Here is a 24,365-nt window from a genome sequence, read left to right as displayed (position 1 = left end):
TTTTGATATGGGGAATAAAAGGTGATGCAATTCACTTGCGGAAAGGCACCAGCTGGCAGAGCTGATTCCACATTATAGTCTGACAACATACAACAGCCAGCCACGGAGAGGGAAGAAACCGAGCTAATTAATGCCACTCAGAACAGAAGAGAGATGAAAAGAATGTGAGAACAGAGAGGATGATAGGAAAGCAGAATTCAATTGCAGGCTAGTTAGTGTATCGGGATTCCAGGACCAAGACTCTGACAAGTATGCAATTACAAAAGATAAAAGAAACAGAGGAAATGTGAACATGTGCAGCACAAATCCCATGAGAATATTTATGCAAGCTGGATTATCTTGAAGACTTGCTATTCAGATCTCGGATCAATGTCATTTGATCTTTACAGCGCAATTATAATGGGTCCAATACTCAAACAGCTCTAGCAAGAGGCTGCTGTTGCTCCTTAAACCTCTAGATGTGGGTATGAAGCGTGTGTATGTGCCGTATGCACCCGTGATGCACACATACAGAGATAGCTATGAAGTAGTCATTAGTGAGAGTAAATAATGCTGTTATGGTTGCCCCGCACTAGATTGATGAATGCGGACTAGGGATGAGGAGGAGAAAGTGGAGATGAATTTAATTATCTAGAAGACACATACACACTTCCTCACCAACATCTTTCACAAACAGAACCCCTGACAAAGATATATTGTTCCCTATAAAACAAAATAAGGTAAACAAAGCTCTTTCGTGTGTAATCTTTCTTTAGCAAAGCCAAAACAATGACAGAAAAGGGAATGTCAAATTCAGGGAAATCATCCAAAAACCTCCCAGCTCAGGCGTTCTGTTCACATCTTAAATAAAAACACGACAGAAGCACTAACAGTAATTTGAATGTGCTACTACCTTCTCCATAGGCAGCTGTACTGATGCCTTGCAGTCAGTGAATTCAGACTTTATGCTTGGTCCCTGGACCTCCGTCACTACGTAATGTAACCTCTGAGACTCCTTCAGCATCTTTCTGTTGCTACCACCAAACTTCCCTAAAACCCGATAGGCCACATGTGAGATGCTCTCAGCAGGGTTACGTAGAGTTCGCCACAGGGCCTGCATTCAAGAGAGAGGAAGAGAAGAAGGACACACTTAAAGAAAAAAGATAAGTTTTGAGGCAATTTATCTTAACATCTTTAAAATACTCCAAAAAAGCAAACTTTAACATACTAAAATGCAAAATACCCTACAACACAGCTATCACACATGTTGCGATAAATGTATGAGGATACAGTCCGCATTTCATTTCAACTGAGTAATAATTCAATCATAACTAAATACATCGGTTCAGATCAGCTGCTCTGTATGGATGCATGGTTGTAATTGCTCATGTTACCGTTATATCCACCTTAGGCCACTAGAGTCACTTGTGCTAAAATGTAATACTAACATTATTTCATCATTCAAATGTATTTGTATAATCTAGACATACAAAAGGTTCACCTGATGTGAGAAAACTTAATTTTAAAATCCAAATAAAGAGAATAGCCTACCTGCATGAGTTCTGCCCTGACAGGCTGAATGTGGTCATAGAGGAAGTCAGGCTGGAGGTTGTCCACACACAGCTCCAGGGTACGAAGACCCTGGCTGACCAAGGTCTGAGAGCCATTGAGGGCACTCACCAATGGATCCATAAGCATAGGTAAGTAAGGCAACAAGGAACTGAGACGCACTGGCACGGTGAGACACAACTCTACAAAGAGATCCTTCATATGCTGCTTGTGAAGGCCACTTTGCAACATGTTCAGACCTATGCAAAGAAAATGAGAAATTTGTCAAATTACGTCTTTCAGAATATTTCTGAAAAAAGCTGCAGTGCTGTGTGCAGTTTTACCCTGCAGTAGATTAGGCAGAAGAGGAAGAAACTCCTGGTACAATAAGTCATGGCTACCTCCCCCAATGGAGCGGAAAAGAGCCCGGAGAAGCAGGAAGTAGTTGTAGGGTTCCTTGGCTGACTGTGCTAGCTCCATTGAACTGTTTACTATTTTGTGAAGGTGAGGCTGGGGGAACAAGCATAGATACACGTGCATTAAAACAGAACAGAGCATAAATAAATAGGAAATACAATAAGATTTACCTTGAGCATTTGTTCATTTTCAGCGGCAAACAGTGACACTGAGCCAAAGACCAGTTTGAAAAGCTTGAGGTAAAGATTAGAAAGCTCAACATTGGAGCCCATCTCCGGGAGTCTCTCAAGAAGGTATTCCACAAGAATGGTGGCAAACAGAGCAGACGTTGACAGGTTGGCAAGGAAAGAATTTGCCACAATCTGAAAAATAACACCGAATTTAGCACAAGGTTAGATTGATATCAATAGCATATATTCTTCCATTTAGTCGACAAACACATACCTGCAGGGCATAATTTTTGGAGATCCTCTCAACCATGTATGGTACAGTTGTCTGGAAAATCTCCTTGAATGTAAGTGGGTTCATCATTGTGAAGACCCCAGCAAAGTGCTCCAGAACTTCTTTCTCCTCCTTCATGCGTACAGTCTGGCAGTTAGCCACCCTGATGTACGTCTGCTGATTATTTGCAACTTGTACCTGTTCAATAAAAACACAACCTCTTAGCTATTATAGTGGCTGGTGATAGGTATATTACAGAGATTTATATCCTTCATTTCATCCTACAAACTTTTAAACTGGGCTGAGGATTTACCTGATAGATGTCCAAGGCCTGCATGGCATACTTAACCAGCTTAATGTAGATTTGTGTCTCCTTTGGCTGAAGCTGTTTGTTGGGGATGAATTGAGCCTCTGAATAAAGCAAATAATAAACAGTTAGATAATTCACACAGGCAAGAGGAGGAGAAGCATGTGGGGAAAACATTTAATGTGTAATCAAACAGTAGTTTTTCGGCACGAGGAGTGCCTTCTCACCTCCAAGAGCTTTACAAGAGGTGATGCCCCAAGTAATCGTCTTCACCCCGCAGACCAGAGTTTTGACTAAGCTTCGACAGTCTGACACTTGGAAAGTCTGTTTGTCTTCCTTCTCACCAGATCGGTCAAAGGGCGTTGCTGGCTGCGGAGTTGCTGTTGGAACAGGGGTAGGAGGTGCAGGAGGTGGAATGGCAGGGGTGGTGGATGGCGTAGGTGTAGCTGGTACACCGGGTAATGCTCCTGGATCAACTACCCCCATCTCTGACTGAGGTTTGCACTTCTTGAATATGGAAATAAGCTGGTATCGTGCAATGGTGTGAAACTTGAGCACAAATACCTAATAAAGAAAAGAAAAAAGCAAAGTCGAATCAACATATTTCCATTAATGTGGACAAGGCATCTCTTTTATCTATAGGCCTCACCTCCAGCATTCTCATTAAAATATCCCGTCCATTGCCGTTCTCTTGCTCTGACTTTGACCGGATGCAGTCTACCAAGTTGAGCAGCAGTTTGCAGGACATGGTCTGAATGTTACTGGGGAGCGACTCGTCATCAATGTTCTTGGCAAAGAGCTGGACAGCTAGCGACAGATCTGTCAGGGGCAAATTCTGACGGACATGGTGAACCAGGTCTGCAAGTGTGCTGTAGGCCAAGGGTCTGGAAAAAAGCAAATGCAAATTTATGACTTCGAGAGTGACAATTTCCCATGGCTTATTAGTCATTGTGATGAATTAACTTCACTGACTCTGTGCCTGAAAAAAGTAATGTCAATTTAAAACCAAATATAAAGACGAGCTTTTTCTATAAATAATGGCTATTCTGCTGGTGCTTTTCTATTTTGTCATCCACAGAGGGCCAAGGATGTTCTCATGTCAATCTAGGTGTGGATGTACAGTCTGCCAGCCCTCTAGAGATGCATGTAAAAAAGAAAATTTGACAGTAGGAGCCAAGTTGTAGCAGTGAAGCCAGTTTTCATGATAAAATTTGGCAGCAGGGCAAAGCGCCTGATTAATCTGTTGAGGCACTTAATGCGTGCCAGCCTGAGCAGTCATCCATGAAGGAAGAGCGTTGCTGACACCAAGGAGTTCAAAACAACCAGGAAAACATATTAAACTTACCTAAGAGTCTCCCGGGCAGTGTAGCCAGATCCAATCAGAATGGTCTCATCAAAAAGCTTGTCCATACATGGTATAAATTCTAGAACACAACAACAATATAATTTATTGGGATGGTTCTAAAGTTTTGATTGTTTTAAAATTATTGTCCGGATTAGGATTCCTTTTCCTCCTTTCCGAAATACATTTTCACCCTTTGTGCAGATTATCATAAGCGCTTTTCTTGTCATGAATAAAAGCACAGGTGCAGAAGGGACTCGGCAGAAAATCTTCTAAAAAGCAATGCTTTGATGCCATTTCTACTGCTCACCAAATACAAATACCGCACAAAAAGTGCAGTCCTAACATTCTTTAGAAGTGCAAAATCTGATGGGATGAAACACGGCTTTGCAGATACATCCAGCATGCTAATGTTTAACCAGTGAAAAAACCCATCAAATTGTACTGGTTTAACAACTACTGGATTCACAAAACATTAAATGCAACCCCTTTTCGCTATTCTTGGTGTTTGCTGGGGTGGATAATACATACGGCTACGGAGGTCCGTGGTAAGGATGTGCTTGGCTGCAATGAGCAGCTCTTTGCGGAGGTGAGCAGTCTCAGGGGGGCAGTTGGACAGCAGCTGTAACATGCCCTTCACCATCTGCTGAGAAAACTTTGCCACCAGGTCCTAAATGAGAAAGCACAATATAGTAAGAGACTTTAAAATAGAATGTCAAATTTTGAGCCAGTACATCAAAACCTTCTAATCTGACTTAAACCAGGCAATGTGACCTTTATTCCAGAGAAAAGTGCAAACTGACTCCTCTACCAGTAGCAATCTTGGTAGGTTGGAAATAATTATTTGCCATAAATGTTCTTTTATGTGTTAAGACCCACTCTTAATTAAATTTTTTTTACAACATTCCTGCTATAAGTGTGAAAAAAAAAAAAAAACATTTTCAAAGGAAGCCGCTTGGGTCCATTTTTACTGTTCAGGCTTGATAGGTAAACTTTGTATTCCAATTTTATTTTTTAAAGTACCTGCAACATTTGTTGTCTTCATATCACCCCCATTTCTTTATGCAGGTGGGGTATAATATTGCAAATTGCTTTGTGAAATAAATAATACGGTAACACTAATCTTTTTTGATCATTTTCCCATATGCAATGGAAAATTTGGAAAAAGAAAAGATACCTTAAAAATAAGTATTTATAGGACAGATTCACTGAACTCAACTTCAGGGAATGAAACAGCATACGGGCATGAAACATGTGTACCTGGTAGATTCGAATGATGTAGGCCAGAAATGACAGAGTCTTGATCTGTGCTGCAATGAAGTCTGCATACAGCTCCTTGTTAAAAAGCTTGTGTTGTCTGCAAAAGAGAGATGACATTTTAGACTATTACATTTTATATAAAACTCCTGTAAAACTGATATGATTTAATTTCTTATTTTTAAATACATTATCTTCTAGATAATATATTTATTTATGTGAAGGAGAGCAAATTCACCATACAAATTCAACTCACCTGGCCTGAGGAGACACCTGGAGCATGATGGTGTTCATGATGAGAGGCACAAACTCTGACACCACATTGTGAATGTTCAGCTTATACAGCTACAGAAACAGACAAAGACAACCTCTGTTCAAAAAGAACTGACACAATTTTGTTACATCTTATTATAAATATGGGGATTTATTCAGCTAATTACAAGTCACTAATTACCAGTAGTATTTCCGAAAATAAGTGAATGTTAATCTGTGTAGCCATTTTTTCAAAGGATTGAGTCTTGTCAAAGCTTCACAAGTACAGTATTTACCTGATACATCAGGACAACTATGATGGGCAGCTCTGCAAGCACCTTCAGAGATAATGACCCTTTTGGTATGATTGTGTGCTGTAGGCAGAAAAACAAATTAAAGACACAAATGTACATAAACTGCATTTATTAATAAAATCATTTATCACAAACTATAACATGAATGTAGGTCAAAAAACATTTTTATGGAAATGTTTACAGCCCTACTTTGTTATGATGTACATATTATGCTTTTTCTGTTTAGATGAGGGGTAATGTGCTACTTTAGAAGCTACTGTAATATACTACTGCCCTCTTGTGGTTACAGACAGAATATACAATTATGCCTGAGATTTCACAAACTGTTGACTTACTGTTCGGGTTTCACTGTCTTCTCTCTCGGGTGCTGTCTTAACCAAAACCGATGTGATCATTCCGACCATTTCTGGGGATGGAACTGTGTTCTCTGCTATCACTTGTGGGTTCTCAAAGTACCTAGCCTGGGGAGAGTACAAGAACAATGGTCAGTAGTAAGAACTAAAGATAGCAGAGTAAAGAAATCAGTGTCAACATAGTAAACAATAGCCAAACACATATGTAACAGTTATCTAACTCACAACAACTTTGGGAAGATCCTTATAAATCTGCTTTACAAAGTCCAAGAAGTGATGGATCTGAGAAGACAGTTTTAAAAAGTTAATAAAGCTCTCATCTTACCAAAAAAAAAAAAAAACATTTACACAATTGGAATAAATATCAACATTCAGCCAGGTTACTAAAATTATTAGTCATCATTTCTATATAATTGCCTGCTTTAACTAGCGAAAACAAGTGTCAGCCTCAAGCAGTGCAGCTGCTGTTGGACATTCATTTATTCAACAAAGTAAATGGATTTTCAATAGAAAATTCCTCACCTCCTGAGAAATTGGAGGTCGAAATTGTTTGTGTAGCTCAATAATAATACGGAGGCAAATCAACACATTTTCTTCACTTTCAATCTGTCAAACAAAAGGAAAAATGTTAGCAACTGACATAACAGTAACCAACAACCCTCCCCAAAAGAACAGCAAAAAAAACCCTAATGCAATACAAAATTACTCTTCTAGAAGAATATCTTTCTACATATCTACCTCGAGGAAGCGAAACATCACAGACAGGATGTTCTTTGTATGTGGACGAAGGTGTTCATTTGTTGGAATTCGGTGGATTATTTCCAGCACCAGTTTCCTCAATTGCTGAAAAAAATACATAATATATCAGAACAACGCTTTTTTTTGGACCTCCTAATGGATCAAGAAGATTCAAGGCTCAATTTTAGGTTGTTGGATAAATTTCAACACAAATTAATTGAAAACCATTATTGCTAAAAACCGATAATTTGTGAGTGTAGGAAAACAGGTTGTTTGGGACAGCACACCTGTGTAGGCTTTTCCTGAAGAAATTGCACCTCTCCATCCTGAAGAAATGTGAGGAATCGGGGGATTATGTGTTCCAAGAAGGTGGAGTATTGCGGTGAAGATGTCACGTTCTGAAATTGATAAAACACAACATACTTTATGTCATCTATTTAATTCCACATAACCTGCAGTGATCCATCCATCCATCCATCCATCCATCCTCTACCGCTTATCCGGGGTCGGGTCGCGGGGGCAGCAGCCTAAGGAGAGAAGCCCAGACTTCCCTCTCCCCAGCTACCTCCTCCAGCTCATCCGGAGGGATCCCCAGGCGTTCCCAGGCCAGTCGAGAGACATAGTCTCTCCAACGTGTCCTGGGTCTCCCCGGGGGTCTCCTACCGGAGGGACATGCCCTGAACACCTCACCAGGGAGGCGTCCAGGGGGCATCCTGACTAGATGCCCAAGCCACCTCATCTGGCTCCTCTCAATGCGGAGGAGCAGCGGCTCTACTCCGAGCTCCTCCCGGATGGCAGAGCTTCTCACCCTATCTCTAAGGGAGAGCCCAGCCACCCTACGGAGGAAGCCCACTTCAGCCGTTTGTACCCGTGATCTTGTTCTTTCGGTCATGACCCAAAGCTCATGACCATAGGTGAGGGTAGGAACGAAGATCGACCGGTAAATCGAGAGCTTCGCCTTTTGGCTCAGCTCTCTCTTCACCACAACGGACCGGTGCAGAGTCCGCATTACTGCGGACGCCGCACCGATCCGCCTGTCGATCTCCCGCTGCAGTGATCCATTAGTGTTAATTATTATAGAATTTATCTTTGCATTTCAAAATACCGGTAGTTGGATTTAGTCTTATTTCACCATTAAAATACTTCCTAACTGTAAAAAGCATACTTCTGAAAATTGAATAAATGTTATATTGCCATATAGCAGTGACCAAAAAATGCAAAGCCACTGTGAATTATCACATTTACCTCAAAGTTCTCGCTGACCTCCTGCATCATCTTTAGCTTTGTTTCATCAGCTGAAAGTTGAAGGAAAGAATGTTGACACAGATTAGGCCTGCTAATGAAACTGTCATACTTCTCACAAACAATTACCTGTGCTCAGCAGGCATTCTCAGATCTTATCAGTTTTGCTTTCAGCATCCAGTTAAATCAAAAGGTACATTTTGAACATGAACACACATACACACACACAAAGACACACACAAAAGTACCTCTGACTGGACTAAAGAATATCGCTCTCATCACATTACCCATGCTGAGCACAGGTACAATTTTAAAGGTATTTTCTTATTAAACACAAACAATTCAATGCATTGAAAAATTGCATGTAAATGTATGTGAATGAAAAACATGTTCTTTGAGAACATATATATCAAGTTCTGAAATTATATATATAAAATGTATATATAAAAAATCATTTCAACATAAAGAAACAACTTACGCGTGTTTGTGTCTGTGAGCGCTGCCACAAACTGCAGGTACTTCTTCATAAGTGTAGTCTGGTCCACTACCGTGGGACTGGGGGCCGGCACAGAGGCCATGGCCGCACCTGGGACAGACGGTGCTTTGAAACGGAAAAGAGGCAGACTGTTGCACTGATTTCAAAGTTTTCTCATATACCCCAAATAATAGTATTGAAAATAATATTTTCTTTTAATTTGAATGCTTGTGCTTTTAAATGGATGTTATTCTGATATTCTGATAGCTAACACAAACATGCCCCATTACAGACGCACAGTGATGACATCATTTGAATACGCCAGCGATCACAATTTTTGCAACCCTACAGTTTACTTAATTTAAAGTGGCTTTTCAGTGAAATTAGCAAGAATGCTAATTCTTCCTAAACATTTATATGAGATAACGACTAATCTTTATAAGATATCTGCATATTCGTAGAATATTCATTTGGAGGAATTCAAAATGTGGTTCGTGAGCTACCATTCCCTTTCGAAAGAAAGAGCTCAAACCACTCTCAGCGTTTAACGGTGTTTAACAGCATGCAACTAGCCATGTGCTAAGGAAATACATTTTCTTACACCAAACGTGCTGTAAAATCTGCTCCTGTGCATGAGGAATGGCCTCACAGAGTGTATAACTCAAAGCAAACCACTTGAACTCACCCGACTGTAAAGACAGGGAAACGTCCCTCTGTGTCCGCGGCGTTCGCGCGGCTGCTCACAGTTTGCGGCGAGAAGAGGTGTGGGATATCCCTCCGCGTATTGACCACCGTATAATATAATTAATATAATTATAGACTTTAAGAAGTTATTTTTGGACTTTCTTAAATACAGAGGAAATTATTTTAAAAAACCTTGTCGTAAACAACCCTTATGGACTGAAATGGTTGTGTTATAAAATCAGCGGAGTGATACATGATAAATGGTCGTACTATGTGTAAGACCATCGCTTTCGATGGTCTTGTAGCTCCCGCAGCAATTGCAGCCAACTGCGCATGAGCGTTAGAATCCAATGATTTATAAAAAATCATGGGGGATTATGTGTTCCAAGAAGGTGGAGTATTGCGGTGAAGATGTCACGTTCTGAAATTGATAAAACACAACATACTTTATGTCATCTATTTAATTCCACATAACCTGCAGTGATCCATCCATCCATCCATCCATCCATCCTCTACCGCTTATCCGGGGTCGGGTCGGGGGGCACAGCAGCCTAAGGAGAGAAGCCCAGACTTCCCTCTCCCCAGCTACCTCCTCCAGCTCATCCGGAGGGATCCCCAGGCGTTCCCAGGCCAGTCGAGAGACATAGTCTCTCCAACGTGTCCTGGGTCTCCCCGGGGGTCTCCTACCGGAGGGACATGCCCTGAACACCTCACCAGGGAGGCGTCCAGGGGGCATCCTGACTAGATGCCCAAGCCACCCCATCTGGCTCCTCTCAACGATGCGGAGGAGCAGCGGCTCTACTCCGAGCTCCTCCCGGATGGCAGAGCTTCTCACCCTATCTCTAAGGAGAGCCCAGCCACCCTACGGGGAAGCCCACTTCAGCCGTTTGTACCCGTGATCTTGTTCTTTCGGTCATGACCCAAAGCTCATGACCATAGGTGAGGGTAGGAACGAAGATCGACCGGTAAATCGAGAGCTTCGCCTTTTGGCTCAGCTCTCTCTTCACCACAACGGACCGGTGCAGAGTCCGCATTACTGCGGACGCCGCACCGATCCGCCTGTCGATCTCCCGCTGCAGTGATCCATTAGTGTTAATTATTATAGAATTTATCTTTGCATTTCAAAATACCGGTAGTTGGATTTAGTCTTATTTCACCATTAAAATACTTCCTAACTGTAAAAAACATACTTCTGAAAATTGAATAAATGTTATATGCCATATAGCAGTGACCAAAAAATGCAAAGCCACTGTGAATTATCACATTTACCTCAAAGTTCTCGCTGACCTCCTGCATCATCTTTAGCTTTGTTTCATCAGCTGAAAGTTGAAGGAAAGAATGTTGACACAGATTAGGCCTGCTAATGAAACTGTCATACTTCTCACAAACAATTACCTGTGCTCAGCAGGCATTCTCAGATCTTATCAGTTTTGCTTTCAGCATCCAGTTAAATCAAAAGGTACATTTTGAACATGAACACACATACACACACACAAAGACACACACAAAAGTACCTCTGACTGGACTAAAGAATATCGCTCTCATCACATTACCCATGCTGAGCACAGGTACAATTTTAAAGGTATTTCTTCTTAAACACAACAATTCAATGCATTGAAAAATTGCATGTAAATGTATGTGAATGAAAAACATGTTCTTTGAGAACATATATATCAAGTTCTGAAATTATATATATAAAATGTATATATAAAAAATCATTTCAACATAAAGAAACAACTTACGCGTGTTTGTGTCTGTGAGCGCTGCCACAAACTGCAGGTACTTCTTCATAAGTGTAGTCTGGTCCACTACCGTGGGACTGGGGGCCGGCACAGAGGCCATGGCCGCACCTGGGACAGACGGTGCTTTGAAACGGAAAAGAGGCAGACTGTTGCACTGATTTCAAAGTTTTCTCATATACCCCAAATAATAGTATTGAAAATAATATTTTCTTCTAATTTGAATGCTTGTGCTTTTAAATGGATGTTATTCTGATATTCTGATAGCTAACACAAACATGCCCCATTACAGACGCACAGTGATGACATCATTTGAATACGCCAGCGATCACAATTTTTGCAACCCTACAGTTTACTTAATTTAAAGTGGCTTTTCAGTGAAATTAGCAAGAATGCTAATTCTTCCTAAACATTTATATGAGATAACGACTAATCTTTATAAGATATCTGCATATTCGTAGAATATTCATTTGGAGGAATTCAAAATGTGGTTCGTGAGCTACCATTCCCTTTCGAAAGAAAGAGCTCAAACCACTCTCAGCGTTTAACGGTGTTTAACAGCATGCAACTAGCCATGTGCTAAGGAAATACATTTTCTTACACCAAACGTGCTGTAAAATCTGCTCCTGTGCATGAGGAATGGCCTCACAGAGTGTATAACTCAAAGCAAACCACTTGAACTCACCCGACTGTAAAGACAGGGAAACGTCCCTCTGTGTCCGCGGCGTTCGCGCGGCTGCTCACAGTTTGCGGCGAGAAGAGGTGTGGGATATCCCTCCGCGTATTGACCACCGTATAATATAATTAATATAATTATAGACTTTAAGAAGTTATTTTTGGACTTTCTTAAATACAGAGGAAATTATTTTAAAAAACCTTGTCGTAAACAACCCTTATGGACTGAAATGGTTGTGTTATAAAACCAGCGGAGTGATACATGATAAATGGTCGTACTATGTGTAAGACCATCGCTTTCGATGGTCTTGTAGCTCCCGCAGCAATTGCAGCCAACTGCGCATGAGCGTTAGAATCCAATGATTTATAAAAAATCATGGCGAATTATAATTATTTGTAGTTCAGTCTTTGTAAAATAAACTATATTTTCTATATATAATCGTGTTTTGTTACATAAAAGATTATCATTACAATTTCCGATCCCCTTGTTATGATTGTGCATATATCTGTCAGACATATATATTAGATGTTTTGATGATTTTGGGTTTTGTTGAATGTTCTTTGTTAATGAAGCTGAATAGAAATGTATTGAACTGGTATTTTAGCAAAACCCTTTTCGCCGCTAGGTGGCAGTCCTTCAAGAAGACAACAGGCCTGTACAGTGAGTCCTACAGTGTGTCGAGGTGGTAATTGCCGAAATGAACATGGCATCAGTGCACATCATAAACTACGGAATGATATTGCAATATTTTCACCCAATTCTGTTACCAAATGCTGGTGAATAATGCAAAGATCCCATTTGATTTTTTTAAATGCCAGATTTAAAATAAAAAAAAGTGATGGAGGATTTGAAAAATGTGAATACAAAGTAGCAAAGAATACACTTTTGTAATGTGGTGGCTATCTGATTTTGTGTTAAAGGTTCAGATATCTGTAGTTAGCAGCACAAAATGCTAACTGCCAAAATAAGTTGTGGCTACTCTAAATCGTACTCATCCATTATACTGTGAATCAAAATACAACAGAAACATTTTTTAGCTTTACTGCAAGTAGAAAGTACCACACATATCTGTTATCAGTTATCTGAAAAAGAAAACAATATGCTGTAGTCATATAGTCAGAAGGGTGTCTTTGTTTAAGTAGGGTTTTTTTATTATCGCTTCAAAGAAGGTGATCCAGTGGTCTCAAGTTTCCCTTGCCCGGATGCGGGTCACCGGGGCCCCCTCCTGGAGCCAGACCTGGGGGTGGGGCACGTTGGCGAGCGCCTGGTGGCCGGACCTCTGCCCATGGAGTCCGGCCGGGCACAGCCCGAAGAGGCAACATGGGACCCCCTTCCCGTGGGCTCACCACCTGCAAGAGCGTCCAAGGGGGTCGGATGCATTGTGTTTTGGGTAGCGGCTGAAGGCAGGGACCTTGGCGGTCTGATCCCCGGCTGCATAAACTGGCTCTAGGGACATGGAATGTCACCTCTCTGGTGGGAAAGGAGCCTGAATTGGAGCGCGAGGTTGAGAAGTTCCGACTAGCTATAGTTGGCCTCACCTCGACGCACAGCAAGGGCTCTGGAACCAGTCTTCTCGAGAGGGGTTGGACTCTCTACCACTCTGGAGTTGCCGATGGTGAGAGGCGATGGGCAGGGGTGGCAATTCTCGTTGCTCCCCAGCTCAGTGCCTGTATATTGGAGTTTACCCCGGTGGATGAGAGGGTAGCCTCCCTTCGCCTTCGGGTGGGGGGACGGATCCTGACTGTTGTTTGTGCCTATGGCCCAAACAGCAGTTCAGCGTATCCACCCTTTTTGGAGTCCTTAGAGGGAGTGCTGGAGAGTGCTCCTTCTGGGGGCTCCCTCGTCCTCCTTGGTGACTTCAATGCTCACGTTGGCAATGACAGTGTGACCTGGAGAGTTGTGATCGGGAAGAACGGCCCCCCTGATTGGCAGACCGGGGTGGTAGTCCCTCTTTTTAAGAAGGGGGACTGGAGGGTGTGTTCCAACTATAGGAGGATCACACTCCTCAGCCTCCCTGGTAAGGTCTATTCAGGGGTACTGGAGAGGAGGGTCCGCCGGATAGTCGAACCTCAGATTCAGGAGGAGCAATGTGGTTTTCATCCCGGGCGTGGAACAGTGGACCAGCTCTACACCCTCAGCAGGGTCTTCGAGGGTGCATGGGAGTTTGCCCAACCAGTCCCCTTCTATTTTGTGGACTTGGAGAAGGCATTCGACCATGTCCCTCGGGGGGTCCTGTGGGGGGTCCTCTGAGAGTATGGGGTGTCGGGCCTGCTGATACGGGCCGTCCGCTCCCTGTACGATCGGTGTCAGAGTTTGGTCCGCATTGTTGGCAGTAAGTCGAACTCGTTTCCAGTGAGGGTTGGTCTCCGCCCTTTGTCACCGATTCCGTTCATAATCTTTATGGACAGAATTTCTAGGTTCAGTCATGGTGTTGAGGGGGTCTGGTTTGGTGACCTCAGGATTGGGTCTCTGCTTTTTGCAGATGACGTGGTCCTGTTAGCGTCATCGGCCCGTGACCTCCAACTATCACTGGATCGGTTCGCCGCCGCATTTGAGGCGGTTGGGATGAAAATCAGCACCTCCAAATCCGAGGCCATGGTTCTCAACCGGAAAAAGGTGGAGTGCCTTCTCTGGGTCAAGGAGGAGATCCTGCCCCAAGTGGAGGAGTTTAAGTACCTCGGGGTCTTGTTCACGAGTGAGGGAAGAGCAGGAGATCGGCAGGCGGATCGGTGCGGCGTCCGCAGTAATGCAGGACAAAGACCGACACAACCCAGAAACTCCAACAAAAATGTGGCATTACAATAGTTTTAAATATAGATAATCAAATCTAATTGAAAGGTGCCCATTCTTTTCTCTGCTTAGCCTGTGAAGAGAACACCTGTCTCTCATTCTTCTGTTTGCTAATAGGTTTCAATCCATATTTCTCTGTTTCACAGCTTCTTACTGCCATAGATTAAATCCAGTGTAAAAACACTGAAAGATGAGGTATTTGCTTCATTGAACGTCAGAATAATCTAAAAGGTAATCTGACATGTAATGTGGCATTCTCATTCTCCTTCTGCCTTTGTTCACTAAGTAATAATAATCTGCTAACGGATGTTTGGCTCAGGCCTTATTGCACTGCCCTGTTCATTTCATTAGTGGAGGGTTTTCTGGCAGGGGCTTTGTCTGAAGGTGTGGATGACACTCTGGGTCTCTGTCTTTTCAAAACCTACTCATCTATCCATTAGTGATGTGTTTTCTATGAGCACTATTGTGACTGTTGAAGTGCTGATGAAGCCAGATGGACTCTGCATCATTTCTCTTGAAAGAAATGAAAATACACTTTTTTTCAGACCCAGGCTGACTCATCCACAACCCTGAAACCCATTTATACACATTAAATATATTTTTATCAATACATCAAACATATTGCACATATGCAGTCTGCAATGTAAGACAGTATTTGCAGGTCAGTTTGTACCCTTGTTACTGTAAATCTTAATTAACAAGACAAAAAAAACATGATGTAATTCAAAATTATTTATCCATCCCTAGAGGCTGTTTTTTAGTGAAATGCTGTTTACTGTGTGTACTTGTTCCTTGTTTCCCAGAAACCAGAAAGGAAGTGTGATGTCACTGTAAAATATTTTGTTTCACAGAGGAGAGTGGGGGGAGCCTGTCACCAACAAAGGAAATTGGCTTTGCTGGGCTTTGCCAAGCTAACAAAGCTTCTCTGTGTACAGTAAATTGAAGGAGTCAATGCTCGTTTACTTCTGCCAGGGTCCACATCCAACACGTCCTTTGTTTCTTCTTTTTCAAGTTCATCTTCAAATCTCCTTCTGCCTTCATGCCCCCCCCCCCAAAAAAAAAAATATAACAGTAATCTTTAGCATTTATTTGGATGTATAACAATTTCCATGTTGCTACATTTTCAAACAATTATGTGGTTTCATGAATTATTATTATTATTTGTAAAGAAAAGTACTTTGACCCTGGACTCGTTTGGTTGAGGAGACAAATGATTTAGACAATTGGATAGATTGTGAAACTCAAAGCCCTCAGCTAATGAAGGGATTATTAGAGTAATTTACTTATTTGTAAAGTGCACTCAAAATAAATCTTTGTAAGGTTAAGTTTTAACATCTCCAAACTGTCATTAAGGGCTTCACTTGACCTGAATATACATGGTTGATATAACTCTGATCAGGGTAACAAATGTCTTTCAGAACTTATTTACAGATCAGATTTCAAACAAAACAAGATTTTTGATTGGTCCTTTAAGGTGTGTGTGTGTGTGTGTGTGTGTGTTGTGTGTGTTGTGTGTGTGTGTGTGTGTGTTGTGTGTGTGTGTGTGTGTTTGTGTGTGGCTGTGATACACAAATTCTGATGTTATCATTGCTGGCACAACAGTTTTGGAACAAACGTTCCCATCTCCCCATAATAAACCAGAAATTGACATGTGACTGAAACCAGAACTGACTGACTCAAGCAGGGCTGGATGTCACACTCAAAGCCCAGTGGTCTACCTTCCAGTGTGCACACCAGGGTCCATTGACCTTTTGCAGACAGGCAGCTGACTAATTGTTTACCAGCAGATCCTGTTTCTCCAGTGCTTCCGTTAATGAACAGTCTCTGTGGCATTTTGGCTTTATTCCTTCTTTAAAAATCGGGCCGCAAATAATTCAAAGTATCTGAAATAGAAATATTGAAATAATATAAATATTTTAAAAATAATTGAGAAAGAACATAACACTTTCAGTAACACATCAACCACTCAGCACAAAAAAAAGATCCTACAGCAAACGCACAGAACATGCAACACACAATACAACAAAATAAACTTGTGAAATGAACTTCTCTGCAAATGACATATCTAGAAATCGCCCCTCTTTTGTTATTCGGGCTGCGTATGCTGATTATTGGAGCTGTAAGTGTCAGAATATTCACAGAGCAATAACTGCAATGACGTTGGATTGAAGAGGACAGACCGACCTGATGGTAGTGGCAACCTTTGTTGATGAAAACAAATCGATTTCTCAAAAAAAAAAATTGGAATGTTCAATAATGCCTGACCCAGCTGACCTGTGACGCCAGCTTACACAGCCAATGGGGTAATTTCCAGACACCTTTTTTTGGTAATCTTCTTTCCTGAGAGGAGCTGTCTGATCAGCACCGCGCTGTGCGCTCTGCCGGGGCCAGGAATAGTCCTGTTAACAAGCTACATTAGCCGAGCTTATCAGAAGTGAGTCATCCCTAAGTGAAAAACTAGGTGTTGTTGTTGGTGGTGGTGTTTTTGTTGTTCCGGTATGGGTTTTTTTTGATAAATTTGGTTGTTTTTGTACATCATTCTCACTTTTTTTTAGCAAACCAAACTTCATTTTTTAAAGAGGTGTTAGGCAAATAGAGTGTATGTTTTCCTTGATGAACGACGCCGTTATGCTCCCAGGTTTGTATGGATTGTTGTGTTTTTGCGCGCTTGGCTGCGGACGCTTCACGGACGCCCAGGCAGACGACGGAAAGCGTTACATATGCCGGGCAGTGCCCCTCAGCGGAGATGCCAGTTGTCCTGTGACGCTCCTGCCCGAGCTCAGCTCCGGGAGTCAGGAAGACGAGCTCAGGAACACCGTCATGCAGCTAAGGGAAACGATTTTACAGCAGAAGGAAAATATGTCCAAGCAACAAGGCACAATCAACGAGCTGACCAAGAAGCTGTCCCTCTGCGCTGCCGCCGCGGACGATAAGAAGTACAGCAAGGGGAGTTCTTGGGGCAAAGAAAGACAAAACACAATGGGAGATGTGCCTAGAGATCCAAATGACTCGGTAGAAAGTCTTGGAAAAACCATGCAGGCGCTCAAGGACCGACTGGAAAACTTGGAAGTAAGTCCATACTAATCCTTGATATGTATAGTGCCAAAACTACCCATGAAAGGACAACCGGTACAGATTTAGGATTAGGACGCCATGTCGACTTGGTCAGCAACAGGGCAGGACACTTTGAGATAAGTCGAAGACGCAGATCGTGGAGATCAAAGACATATGCAGGAGAGGGATTAATCGTTTAATTGGCCTTAAACTACTCATTACGCAGTGCGTGTAACTCGTCTTCTTAATCGTAAGCGTAATCAAATAGAATAAAATGGTGTGCCGTCTTTCCCTAGCAACAGCAGATGAGGGCCAACATATCTGGCGCCTCATTCCCCACCGAGCTCCGAGACCTGCTGCAGCGTCGCCTCGGGGAGCTGGAGAAGCAGCTCCTGAAGAAAGTCAGCAACCTAGAGGAGGAGAAAAGCATGCTGTCCAATGCCACTGCAGCGTACAGGCTGAAGACCGAGAGCACGCTGAACGCCCTGGTGGACAGGATCAGTGAACTGGAGAAAGGTCGGGCAACTCTAATCTATCTATCTATCTATCTATCTATCTATCTATCTATCTATCTATCTATCTATCTATCTATCTATCTATGTCTGTCTGTCTGTCTGTCTGTCTGTCTGTCTGTCTGTCTGTCTGTCTGTCTGTCTCACTGTTTTCTCTTACAGGAGGTGGAGATTTTATGTCTCCAGAGCAGTTCAAGCTGTCCCTTCCTCAGAGGACCAACTACCTGTATGGACGTGTCACCAAGAGCCTCCCTGAGATGTATGCTTTTACAATCTCCATGTGGATCAAGTCCAGTGCCAGTCCTGGAATTGGAACGCCCTTTTCCTATGGTGCACCAGGCCAAGCGAATGAGATCGTGCTGATCGAATGGGGCAATAACCCAATCGAGCTGCTCATCAATGATAGGGCAAGAAATTTGATTTTTTTTTTTTTTTAATTTCCAAAGCTGATGAAGTTGCTGTGTTTCATCTGACAAACCCAGCGGCAGTCATTAATATGTTCTGGTTTTGGCTACAAGGTGGCCCAGTTGCCTTTGGAAGTGCGTGATGGGAAGTGGCACCATATTTGCATCACATGGACCACACGGGACGGCCAATGGGAAGCTTTCCAGGACGGTTCAAAGAGGGGAAACGGGGAGAACCTGGCAGCCTGGCACCCCATCAAAGCAGGGGGAGTCATTATCCTGGGTCAGGAACAGGTACAGCGGTGCAGTCACCACACAAGAAACCATTTACTTAACATCAAAAACTTAGTGATTTTAAACTTCCCAGTTCTGAAAGTGACAATGACATAAGAGATTTTGCTTAAGGAGAATTTGTCCATAAACAGGTTTATTGTTGTTGTTTACAACCTGTTTTTGGTCCTTACAGGATGTGGTAGGCGGTCACTTTGATGCTGGACAGGCCTTTGTGGGCGAGCTGAGTCAGGTGAACATTTGGGACAGAGTTCTGAAGCCCGCTGAGATCCAGTCCATGGCTAACTGCAGTTCTTACTTGCCCGGGAATGTCATCTCCTGGCAGGCCAGCATTGTAGAGGTGTTTGGGAGGGGGGCATTTAAGCGGCCCTTGGAGATGTGTCAGGACCGACTGCCCAATGCTTAAAGCTCATCCGTCTGCCTTGTTTCTATCCAGTTCCACCCATCCAGCAATTTTACTGCTGTATCTGCTCAGATGTCGTTCTAAGGTGGAGATTTCAATCCTTCTTGAATTCTATTTTGAAGGCTGGTGTCAAAATACTAAAAAAAATTGTAATCCATCATTAGCAGTGTTGTTTGGGTAGACTGCTTTTGTTGTTGTCGTTTGTGAACTGGTTGTATTGTTATACTGTAACAGTCCGTTGTTTGATGTCTGCAGAAAAACTGTTTTTTATAGTATCTAATATCTGTAATCATCACAAATATGAGTATTTGTCAACCTTGTCTGGTGGCCTTCTCAGTGATATTTAAGTGCCATTATTTTTTTTAATGTATAAAATACTGCCAATAAACGAGAATAATAAAGACAATCACAGCTGCAAGATGATTTCAAGTGTTTTTAATTCCTGCCAGAGCTGTGACTGACTGAAACTCTTGTTTCTGTTGAACCATATTTGTCAAAGTTTGCCAAAGCAAGCAGAAGAAACACCAGCGATGAACTAAGAAGATTGGACAGAGCAGAGCAACAACAGGTGTCCTGCGTAGCATTAGCAGATCTTAGCAGGGGACAGAGGCCAAAAGGTCACAACAGGCGATGGAATCAGAGAAGATTTCAAACAACGCTAGCTTCCCCAAACACAACTAACACAAATCAATATAGGGATGAATACCTTACAAAAATAAATACACATTTTCTGGTGTTGAATTATTTCTGAAAGAACATTTTTGTTCTCCCGTAAGAGCGGTCGGATATTTAGTCTGGAAAAGAAATCACACATTCCTTAGCAGTCTGGATTTCATCATGCTTTACATTTTTGGTCCCCAATACAATGTCCTGCTAATCCAGATCATCATAATTAACATTGGGACACCTAAACAATCGGCAGGTCTTCACTAATGCAATATTCAGGCCGACAACTTTGACATCAACTGACCTCTCCAGTATAATAAATGAGGTATTTTAATTGTTGAGAAATTACATGTGGAATGAGATTATGAGATTTGGTGAACTCTAGTGTAGAGATGTGAGTGCAAGAATTAAATAGCTTCCTTATTCAACTGGATCTCTTCTCAGTAATACTGCGTGCACACTAGAATGAATGCATCAACGTGGGATTTCTCCACAGATCTACCCACCTTGGCAGCCGTTGCTAATGGATTTTTCAAAAATTGCATTCAAAATTATTTGCAATGTTGATTTGCTTTATGTGAAAATAAGAATTAAATGTAAAAGTATTCAGTGTGACTCATTATAGCTGAAATAAATGATGAAAAAAAACTGTTTGGATTTGAATTTGTCCTTTCTAGGTTACCATAAAAACCTGGGAAAACAGCATGATGGCATCCGTGAAAGGAAGCCCATGGCAGTATCTTTATCTCCGTGAACAAAAACACAGATAAGCCAGGCAAATTTGCATTTTATATTTGAGGCTTAAAATGTACACTTGGGAAATGTAAAGCTCAGCATAAGATTGCTGAAACATGTTTCATTATATAAAGCAATGTGATGTGCACCACTCTTAGGAGGGATTTAACAAGATATTTATAGCATAGCTCATTGATTAAACATGACATTTCATACTTCTACTGTCATCAATTTATCATGGTATCATTTTAAATGCCTCACTTCTGGCTGTCATCAAACACATGCTTACAAACACAGAAGGCATCTGAGCCACTAGCATAATATTAAGACATTCACTAACACAATTTCTACATCATAATCTTGGAGATATTGATATTAGATATTTAAAGGCCCTTCAAGCTAAGCTGAGCACATTGGACATTCTGCTCTTGCAGCCCTGCGATAATCAAGATTAGAATTGGCTTGAGTGTAGTGGAACATGGCTCTTCAGTGCCGGTTTCCTTACTGCAGGAGTGGCTTCTTCTCGTCCTTCTCTATGTTGGAGAAGTTCAGATGAATCAAGCTTTGCTCCTCACTTTCATTGGTCTTCAGGAAAAGAGCGTTACCAGAAGCAGCAATCTGCAAATATGTTGCCACACAGACATTAACCGCCAGACTTAGAGTCCCCAGTTTTTGCTGCACCAACATATGAATTTAGTCAAGTGACAGCAGAAATCAGCGATACATGAACGTTGGCGTTCATGCATCTCTGATTTCTGAGCACAGACAGCCTCCTGGTGGTCACATTTGAACTTTAACTCACTGATTCATTTTCGGAAGATTCAAAATCTTGTAATAATAGTCAAATAACCAAAAGAAAAGCAGGTTACGACTGTGTTGAATGTTGCCACACATTACCGATGGCCTCTGCTGATGACGAGGGCGGCAAGCGACGACTGTGATGAAGGAGAACGTGGCCACAAGAACGGCAGCACATGACAGGATGAAGACGATGTGGTTGTCTGTGGTTAAAACGTTCCGGAGAAAATCAAATCATTTTCCATTTATAGTTTAGAAGGAAGGAAGGGATTTTAAGCAGCTTTTATTTTCATGATTTGATATATTTTCAATTAAATATGTCAGAAACCCCCAGATTAAGGAGGCACATCTGGGCTAAAAGGAATGCTTGAACTCTCTCTGAGATTACCACCTGCATGTTGAGAAAAGGGTCTCAATGACATCAAAGGTCACTGTTTCAGACACGTACATGAACTCTTCTGAGAAAACTTTGGATCAAAAAGGCAAATCAATTGAACAGAGTCATGTGCTGAACACACATATTATGTGTGGATTTCCCATTTTCGCTCCTAGTGTCTGAAACTAACTGTGCGTTAAAGGCCACGTTAGTGATGGTCGCTCCTCTATCCTCTGACCTCTTTGCTGCATTAGATACCAAAACAGCCTTTTGATTCTGTTTTATGCCTCCCAGCAAAATCAGAAATTTACCGGTAATTTTATCAAACTCGACTTAATCACTCAGGCACTAAGAAGATTCTTGAGAAAATTATCAAACGAACCAACTCATTTAGTTTTATTTTGATAGAATTAATATAGTGCGATAGTTTGGATACCAACATCTAATTATTTTCATTTGTGAAACTAGCCAGCCCTAAATATAAATATTTAAGTGAATTAGCAAAAACAATAACCATAGCTCTAATCTGAAAATGCTCTTTATGTTGAGCACTTTGACCAGGTTTTAAACTCTACAAAGCCCAATACAGGTCAGAATATACAAAAAGATCCACGCGTATCATTAGATACTCAAGCATTATTTCACCATGGCAACTGCTGATACTTGTTACTTTCTTTCTTGAATCATACCAGCAAAGCCCCCACTAACACCCCCTCCTGCATCCACTCACTGTTTCGTTTGACGCTGAGGCTGAAAGAAGTCTGCAGTTTGCTGATGTCGTTCTGGATGCTGATGTCTAAGCAGTGGACACCAGCAGAGGTGAAGGTGTGGTTCAGCCTCAGGGTGTTCTCATACAGCATGGTTAGCGTGCAGCTCCCTTTGGGGTCAGCCACACATTTGGGCAGAAAATGCCAGCACACCCACATGGGAGGACTGGAATCATGAACATGTGTTACCTGCGTTCGTCAGTTAAACTTTACATTGAGAAAATACTCTAACTAACTGACCTGCCATCAACGTGAACAGCCAGGCTGGAATCCTGGGACATCTCATAATCGGAGGGACCCTTCAGTTCAATGTTTTTGATGGCGTCTGAAAAATAGGTTTTTTAAAATTTAGTATTTCCTGATTAGGCAAAACTGTACTGAGCAACAAATACTGACACATTCCAGTGAGGAAAGTGGATTTGATTACAGACCCAGCACTTTCACATCCCTGGAGTAGACGTCTTTGAGGAAAGGTGCTGATTCATTCACAATGACTCCTACTTTCAGGCTCAGGGTGTAATTTCCTGATGCAGAGTAATGGAAGCGGACAACTGGCTCTGTCCCATGGATCACTTCTCTGCATCGGAAATCAAATCATGCATGCACGAGTCTCTATTGTTCCTGCTGAGTCTATACAGAGTTTTACATACCCGTTCCCTAAATCCCAGATGTAGGTGAACTTGGTGTCGGTGAAAGTCTTTTGCGGGTCATTAAGCTCAAATGTGGTCTCAGTGAGGACATCTGAAGCCAGTTCTCCAGTGTTCCTCACATATGTGATATTCCCCTCCATCTGATAGAAAACTAGTTTCCCAGCAATATTTTCTATTTGGAAAGACAAAAAAAAGATTTATTGAGAGACATAATGTTATTTTAAAACAAAACCAAAACGGTCACCCTACCCAAATCTATCAAGGAACCCACGGTCGTGGCCACACCCTGGTCAACCTGGAGCAGGAGCATCGAAATCCAGATAATTTTTCCTCTGCAAGTAAAAGTCTTTAGTTTGGAAGTTCATGAAAAGAAGAAGCGCAATAAACATAATTATTGTTTTAGATGTTTGACGTACCTGTCCATGTCTGCTAGTCCTCACGCAGTAGCTCACCAGAGGACTTTGCTTAGAAGTCTGTCCAGAGTGGAATAAAAGTTCTCACAGTCTTCATCAGAGCATAACATCAGAAATTGCCACCACGCGTCACACACACATGCCTCAGGGAACCACAATTGGTCTCAGAGATTAATATTTTTTAAAAAAACATCCACCATCTTGATTTAACATTCTTTTCATTGTTTTTCTCTTTAGACATAATAAAAGATTAATATTTATACTAATAATAACATTTTTAAATGCTGCAATTCAGTGGAACTTTATTAGTGCGATTGTTACAGCATAAAACCACAAGGGGGAGTTAGATTAAGAAAAACTCTTAAATCATTATTGAAGTGACTCGTGACAGGGATTAATATTAAATAAAAATATTAGAAAAACCATTTTGAATAGCAAGACTAACACACGAAGCTGCGTAGAAATTATTGTCATGTGTTGTCATGTGTTATTTCAATAAATAGCAAAGACATCTGATATAACAAAGATGTTTAAATTCTTATTGCATTCTTACTAAAACACACGAATCGTGTCATATTGTGTGAAAGTCAATATGTGGGCTTCAAAGAGAGCTCTCTAAAGCTTTTTAGATGCATTTAAATTTACTCCACTAATTTTTGTGTCTTAATGTCAAATGCGTTCATGGAATATTCGTTTTCCTAAATCGTGATGATCCTATATTATAAAGTCACTGTATACTGTG

General features: G+C 41.6%; 3 protein-coding genes and 1 long non-coding RNA gene across 7 annotated transcripts in view; 1 reads left to right on the top strand and 3 right to left on the bottom strand.

Moving 5' to 3' along the window:
* trrap (transformation/transcription domain-associated protein) overlaps nucleotides 1-9,418 on the bottom strand; it is a 59,133-nt gene extending 49,715 nt beyond the window's left edge. For both annotated transcript variants that reach the window (XM_057034484.1, XM_057034493.1), the window contains exons 1-21: nucleotides 9,351-9,418; nucleotides 8,669-8,791; nucleotides 8,194-8,243; nucleotides 7,236-7,346; nucleotides 6,949-7,053; nucleotides 6,733-6,816; nucleotides 6,436-6,492; nucleotides 6,193-6,318; nucleotides 5,840-5,917; nucleotides 5,548-5,636; nucleotides 5,295-5,391; nucleotides 4,566-4,704; nucleotides 4,038-4,116; nucleotides 3,342-3,576; nucleotides 2,920-3,256; nucleotides 2,699-2,796; nucleotides 2,389-2,583; nucleotides 2,115-2,306; nucleotides 1,872-2,037; nucleotides 1,531-1,787; nucleotides 893-1,093 (exon numbers count right to left, since the gene is read on the bottom strand). In XM_057034484.1, coding sequence (XP_056890464.1) covers nucleotides 893-1,093; nucleotides 1,531-1,787; nucleotides 1,872-2,037; nucleotides 2,115-2,306; nucleotides 2,389-2,583; nucleotides 2,699-2,796; nucleotides 2,920-3,256; nucleotides 3,342-3,576; nucleotides 4,038-4,116; nucleotides 4,566-4,704; nucleotides 5,295-5,391; nucleotides 5,548-5,636; nucleotides 5,840-5,917; nucleotides 6,193-6,318; nucleotides 6,436-6,492; nucleotides 6,733-6,816; nucleotides 6,949-7,053; nucleotides 7,236-7,346; nucleotides 8,194-8,243; nucleotides 8,669-8,768 — 2,796 coding nt within the window. In that variant the 5' untranslated portion in view covers nucleotides 8,769-8,791; nucleotides 9,351-9,418. The remainder of the gene's footprint in view (nucleotides 1-892; nucleotides 1,094-1,530; nucleotides 1,788-1,871; nucleotides 2,038-2,114; nucleotides 2,307-2,388; nucleotides 2,584-2,698; nucleotides 2,797-2,919; nucleotides 3,257-3,341; nucleotides 3,577-4,037; nucleotides 4,117-4,565; nucleotides 4,705-5,294; nucleotides 5,392-5,547; nucleotides 5,637-5,839; nucleotides 5,918-6,192; nucleotides 6,319-6,435; nucleotides 6,493-6,732; nucleotides 6,817-6,948; nucleotides 7,054-7,235; nucleotides 7,347-8,193; nucleotides 8,244-8,668; nucleotides 8,792-9,350) is intronic.
* Nucleotides 9,419-9,717: 299 nt separating this feature from the next.
* On the bottom strand, nucleotides 9,718-11,841 carry LOC130530004 (uncharacterized). Its single transcript, XR_008951693.1, has 4 exons — nucleotides 11,774-11,841; nucleotides 11,092-11,214; nucleotides 10,619-10,668; nucleotides 9,718-9,770 (listed from the first exon to the last, which is right to left on the bottom strand). It is a non-coding gene; the product is annotated as an uncharacterized LOC130530004 (long non-coding RNA).
* A 5,036-nt stretch (nucleotides 11,842-16,877) lies between these two features.
* nptx2b (neuronal pentraxin IIb) lies at nucleotides 16,878-19,636 on the top strand. Of its 3 annotated transcripts, XM_057047512.1 has the most exons (6): nucleotides 16,878-16,988; nucleotides 17,193-17,623; nucleotides 17,905-18,124; nucleotides 18,283-18,527; nucleotides 18,639-18,818; nucleotides 18,991-19,636. In XM_057047512.1, the coding sequence occupies exons 2-6, from the start codon at nucleotides 17,375-17,377 to the stop codon at nucleotides 19,219-19,221; spliced, it is 1,125 nt and encodes a 374-aa protein (XP_056903492.1). In that variant the 5' UTR covers nucleotides 16,878-16,988; nucleotides 17,193-17,374; the 3' UTR covers nucleotides 19,222-19,636. The 3 variants fall into 3 exon arrangements, with proteins under 3 accessions (XP_056903492.1, XP_056903482.1, XP_056903472.1); XM_057047502.1 differs by having other exon boundaries at nucleotides 16,906-17,623; nucleotides 17,911-18,124; XM_057047492.1 differs by having other exon boundaries at nucleotides 16,910-17,623.
* Nucleotides 19,637-19,648: 12 nt separating this feature from the next.
* Nucleotides 19,649-23,746, bottom strand: tmem130 (transmembrane protein 130). Its single transcript, XM_057047523.1, has 8 exons — nucleotides 23,627-23,746; nucleotides 23,460-23,542; nucleotides 23,211-23,382; nucleotides 22,992-23,137; nucleotides 22,801-22,885; nucleotides 22,524-22,726; nucleotides 21,517-21,620; nucleotides 19,649-21,237 (listed from the first exon to the last, which is right to left on the bottom strand). The coding sequence occupies exons 1-8, from the start codon at nucleotides 23,632-23,634 to the stop codon at nucleotides 21,121-21,123; spliced, it is 918 nt and encodes a 305-aa protein (XP_056903503.1). The 5' UTR covers nucleotides 23,635-23,746; the 3' UTR covers nucleotides 19,649-21,120.
* Nucleotides 23,747-24,365: the final 619 nt, after the last annotated feature.

Source organism: Takifugu flavidus, chromosome 1 (assembly GCF_003711565.1).
Source record: "Takifugu flavidus isolate HTHZ2018 chromosome 1, ASM371156v2, whole genome shotgun sequence".
NCBI lineage: Eukaryota > Metazoa > Chordata > Actinopteri > Tetraodontiformes > Tetraodontidae > Takifugu > Takifugu flavidus.
Note: the sequence above shows the minus strand (reverse complement) of the source record. Positions and strands in the feature narration are given on the sequence as shown.

What these genes read in the sequence shown, in the direction of transcription:
- tmem130 (XM_057047523.1), bottom strand. An exon ending in CAGGGATGTGAAAGTGCTGG is followed by an intron (nt 22,886 to 22,991) that starts GTCTGTAATCAA and finishes CCTATTTTTCAG; the next exon opens with ACGCCATCAAAAACATTGAA. An exon ending in CCTCAGCGTCAAACGAAACA is followed by an intron (nt 21,621 to 22,523) that starts GTGAGTGGATGC and finishes TTTTAACCACAG; the next exon opens with ACAACCACATCGTCTTCATC.
- nptx2b (XM_057047492.1), top strand. Translation starts at nt 17,156, where the DNA reads ATGTTTTCCTTGATGAACGACGCCGTTATGCTCCCAGGTTTGTATGGA. An exon ending in GATCAGTGAACTGGAGAAAG is followed by an intron (nt 18,125 to 18,282) that starts GTCGGGCAACTC and finishes TTTCTCTTACAG; the next exon opens with GAGGTGGAGATTTTATGTCT. An exon ending in AGCTGCTCATCAATGATAGG is followed by an intron (nt 18,528 to 18,638) that starts GCAAGAAATTTG and finishes TTTGGCTACAAG; the next exon opens with GTGGCCCAGTTGCCTTTGGA.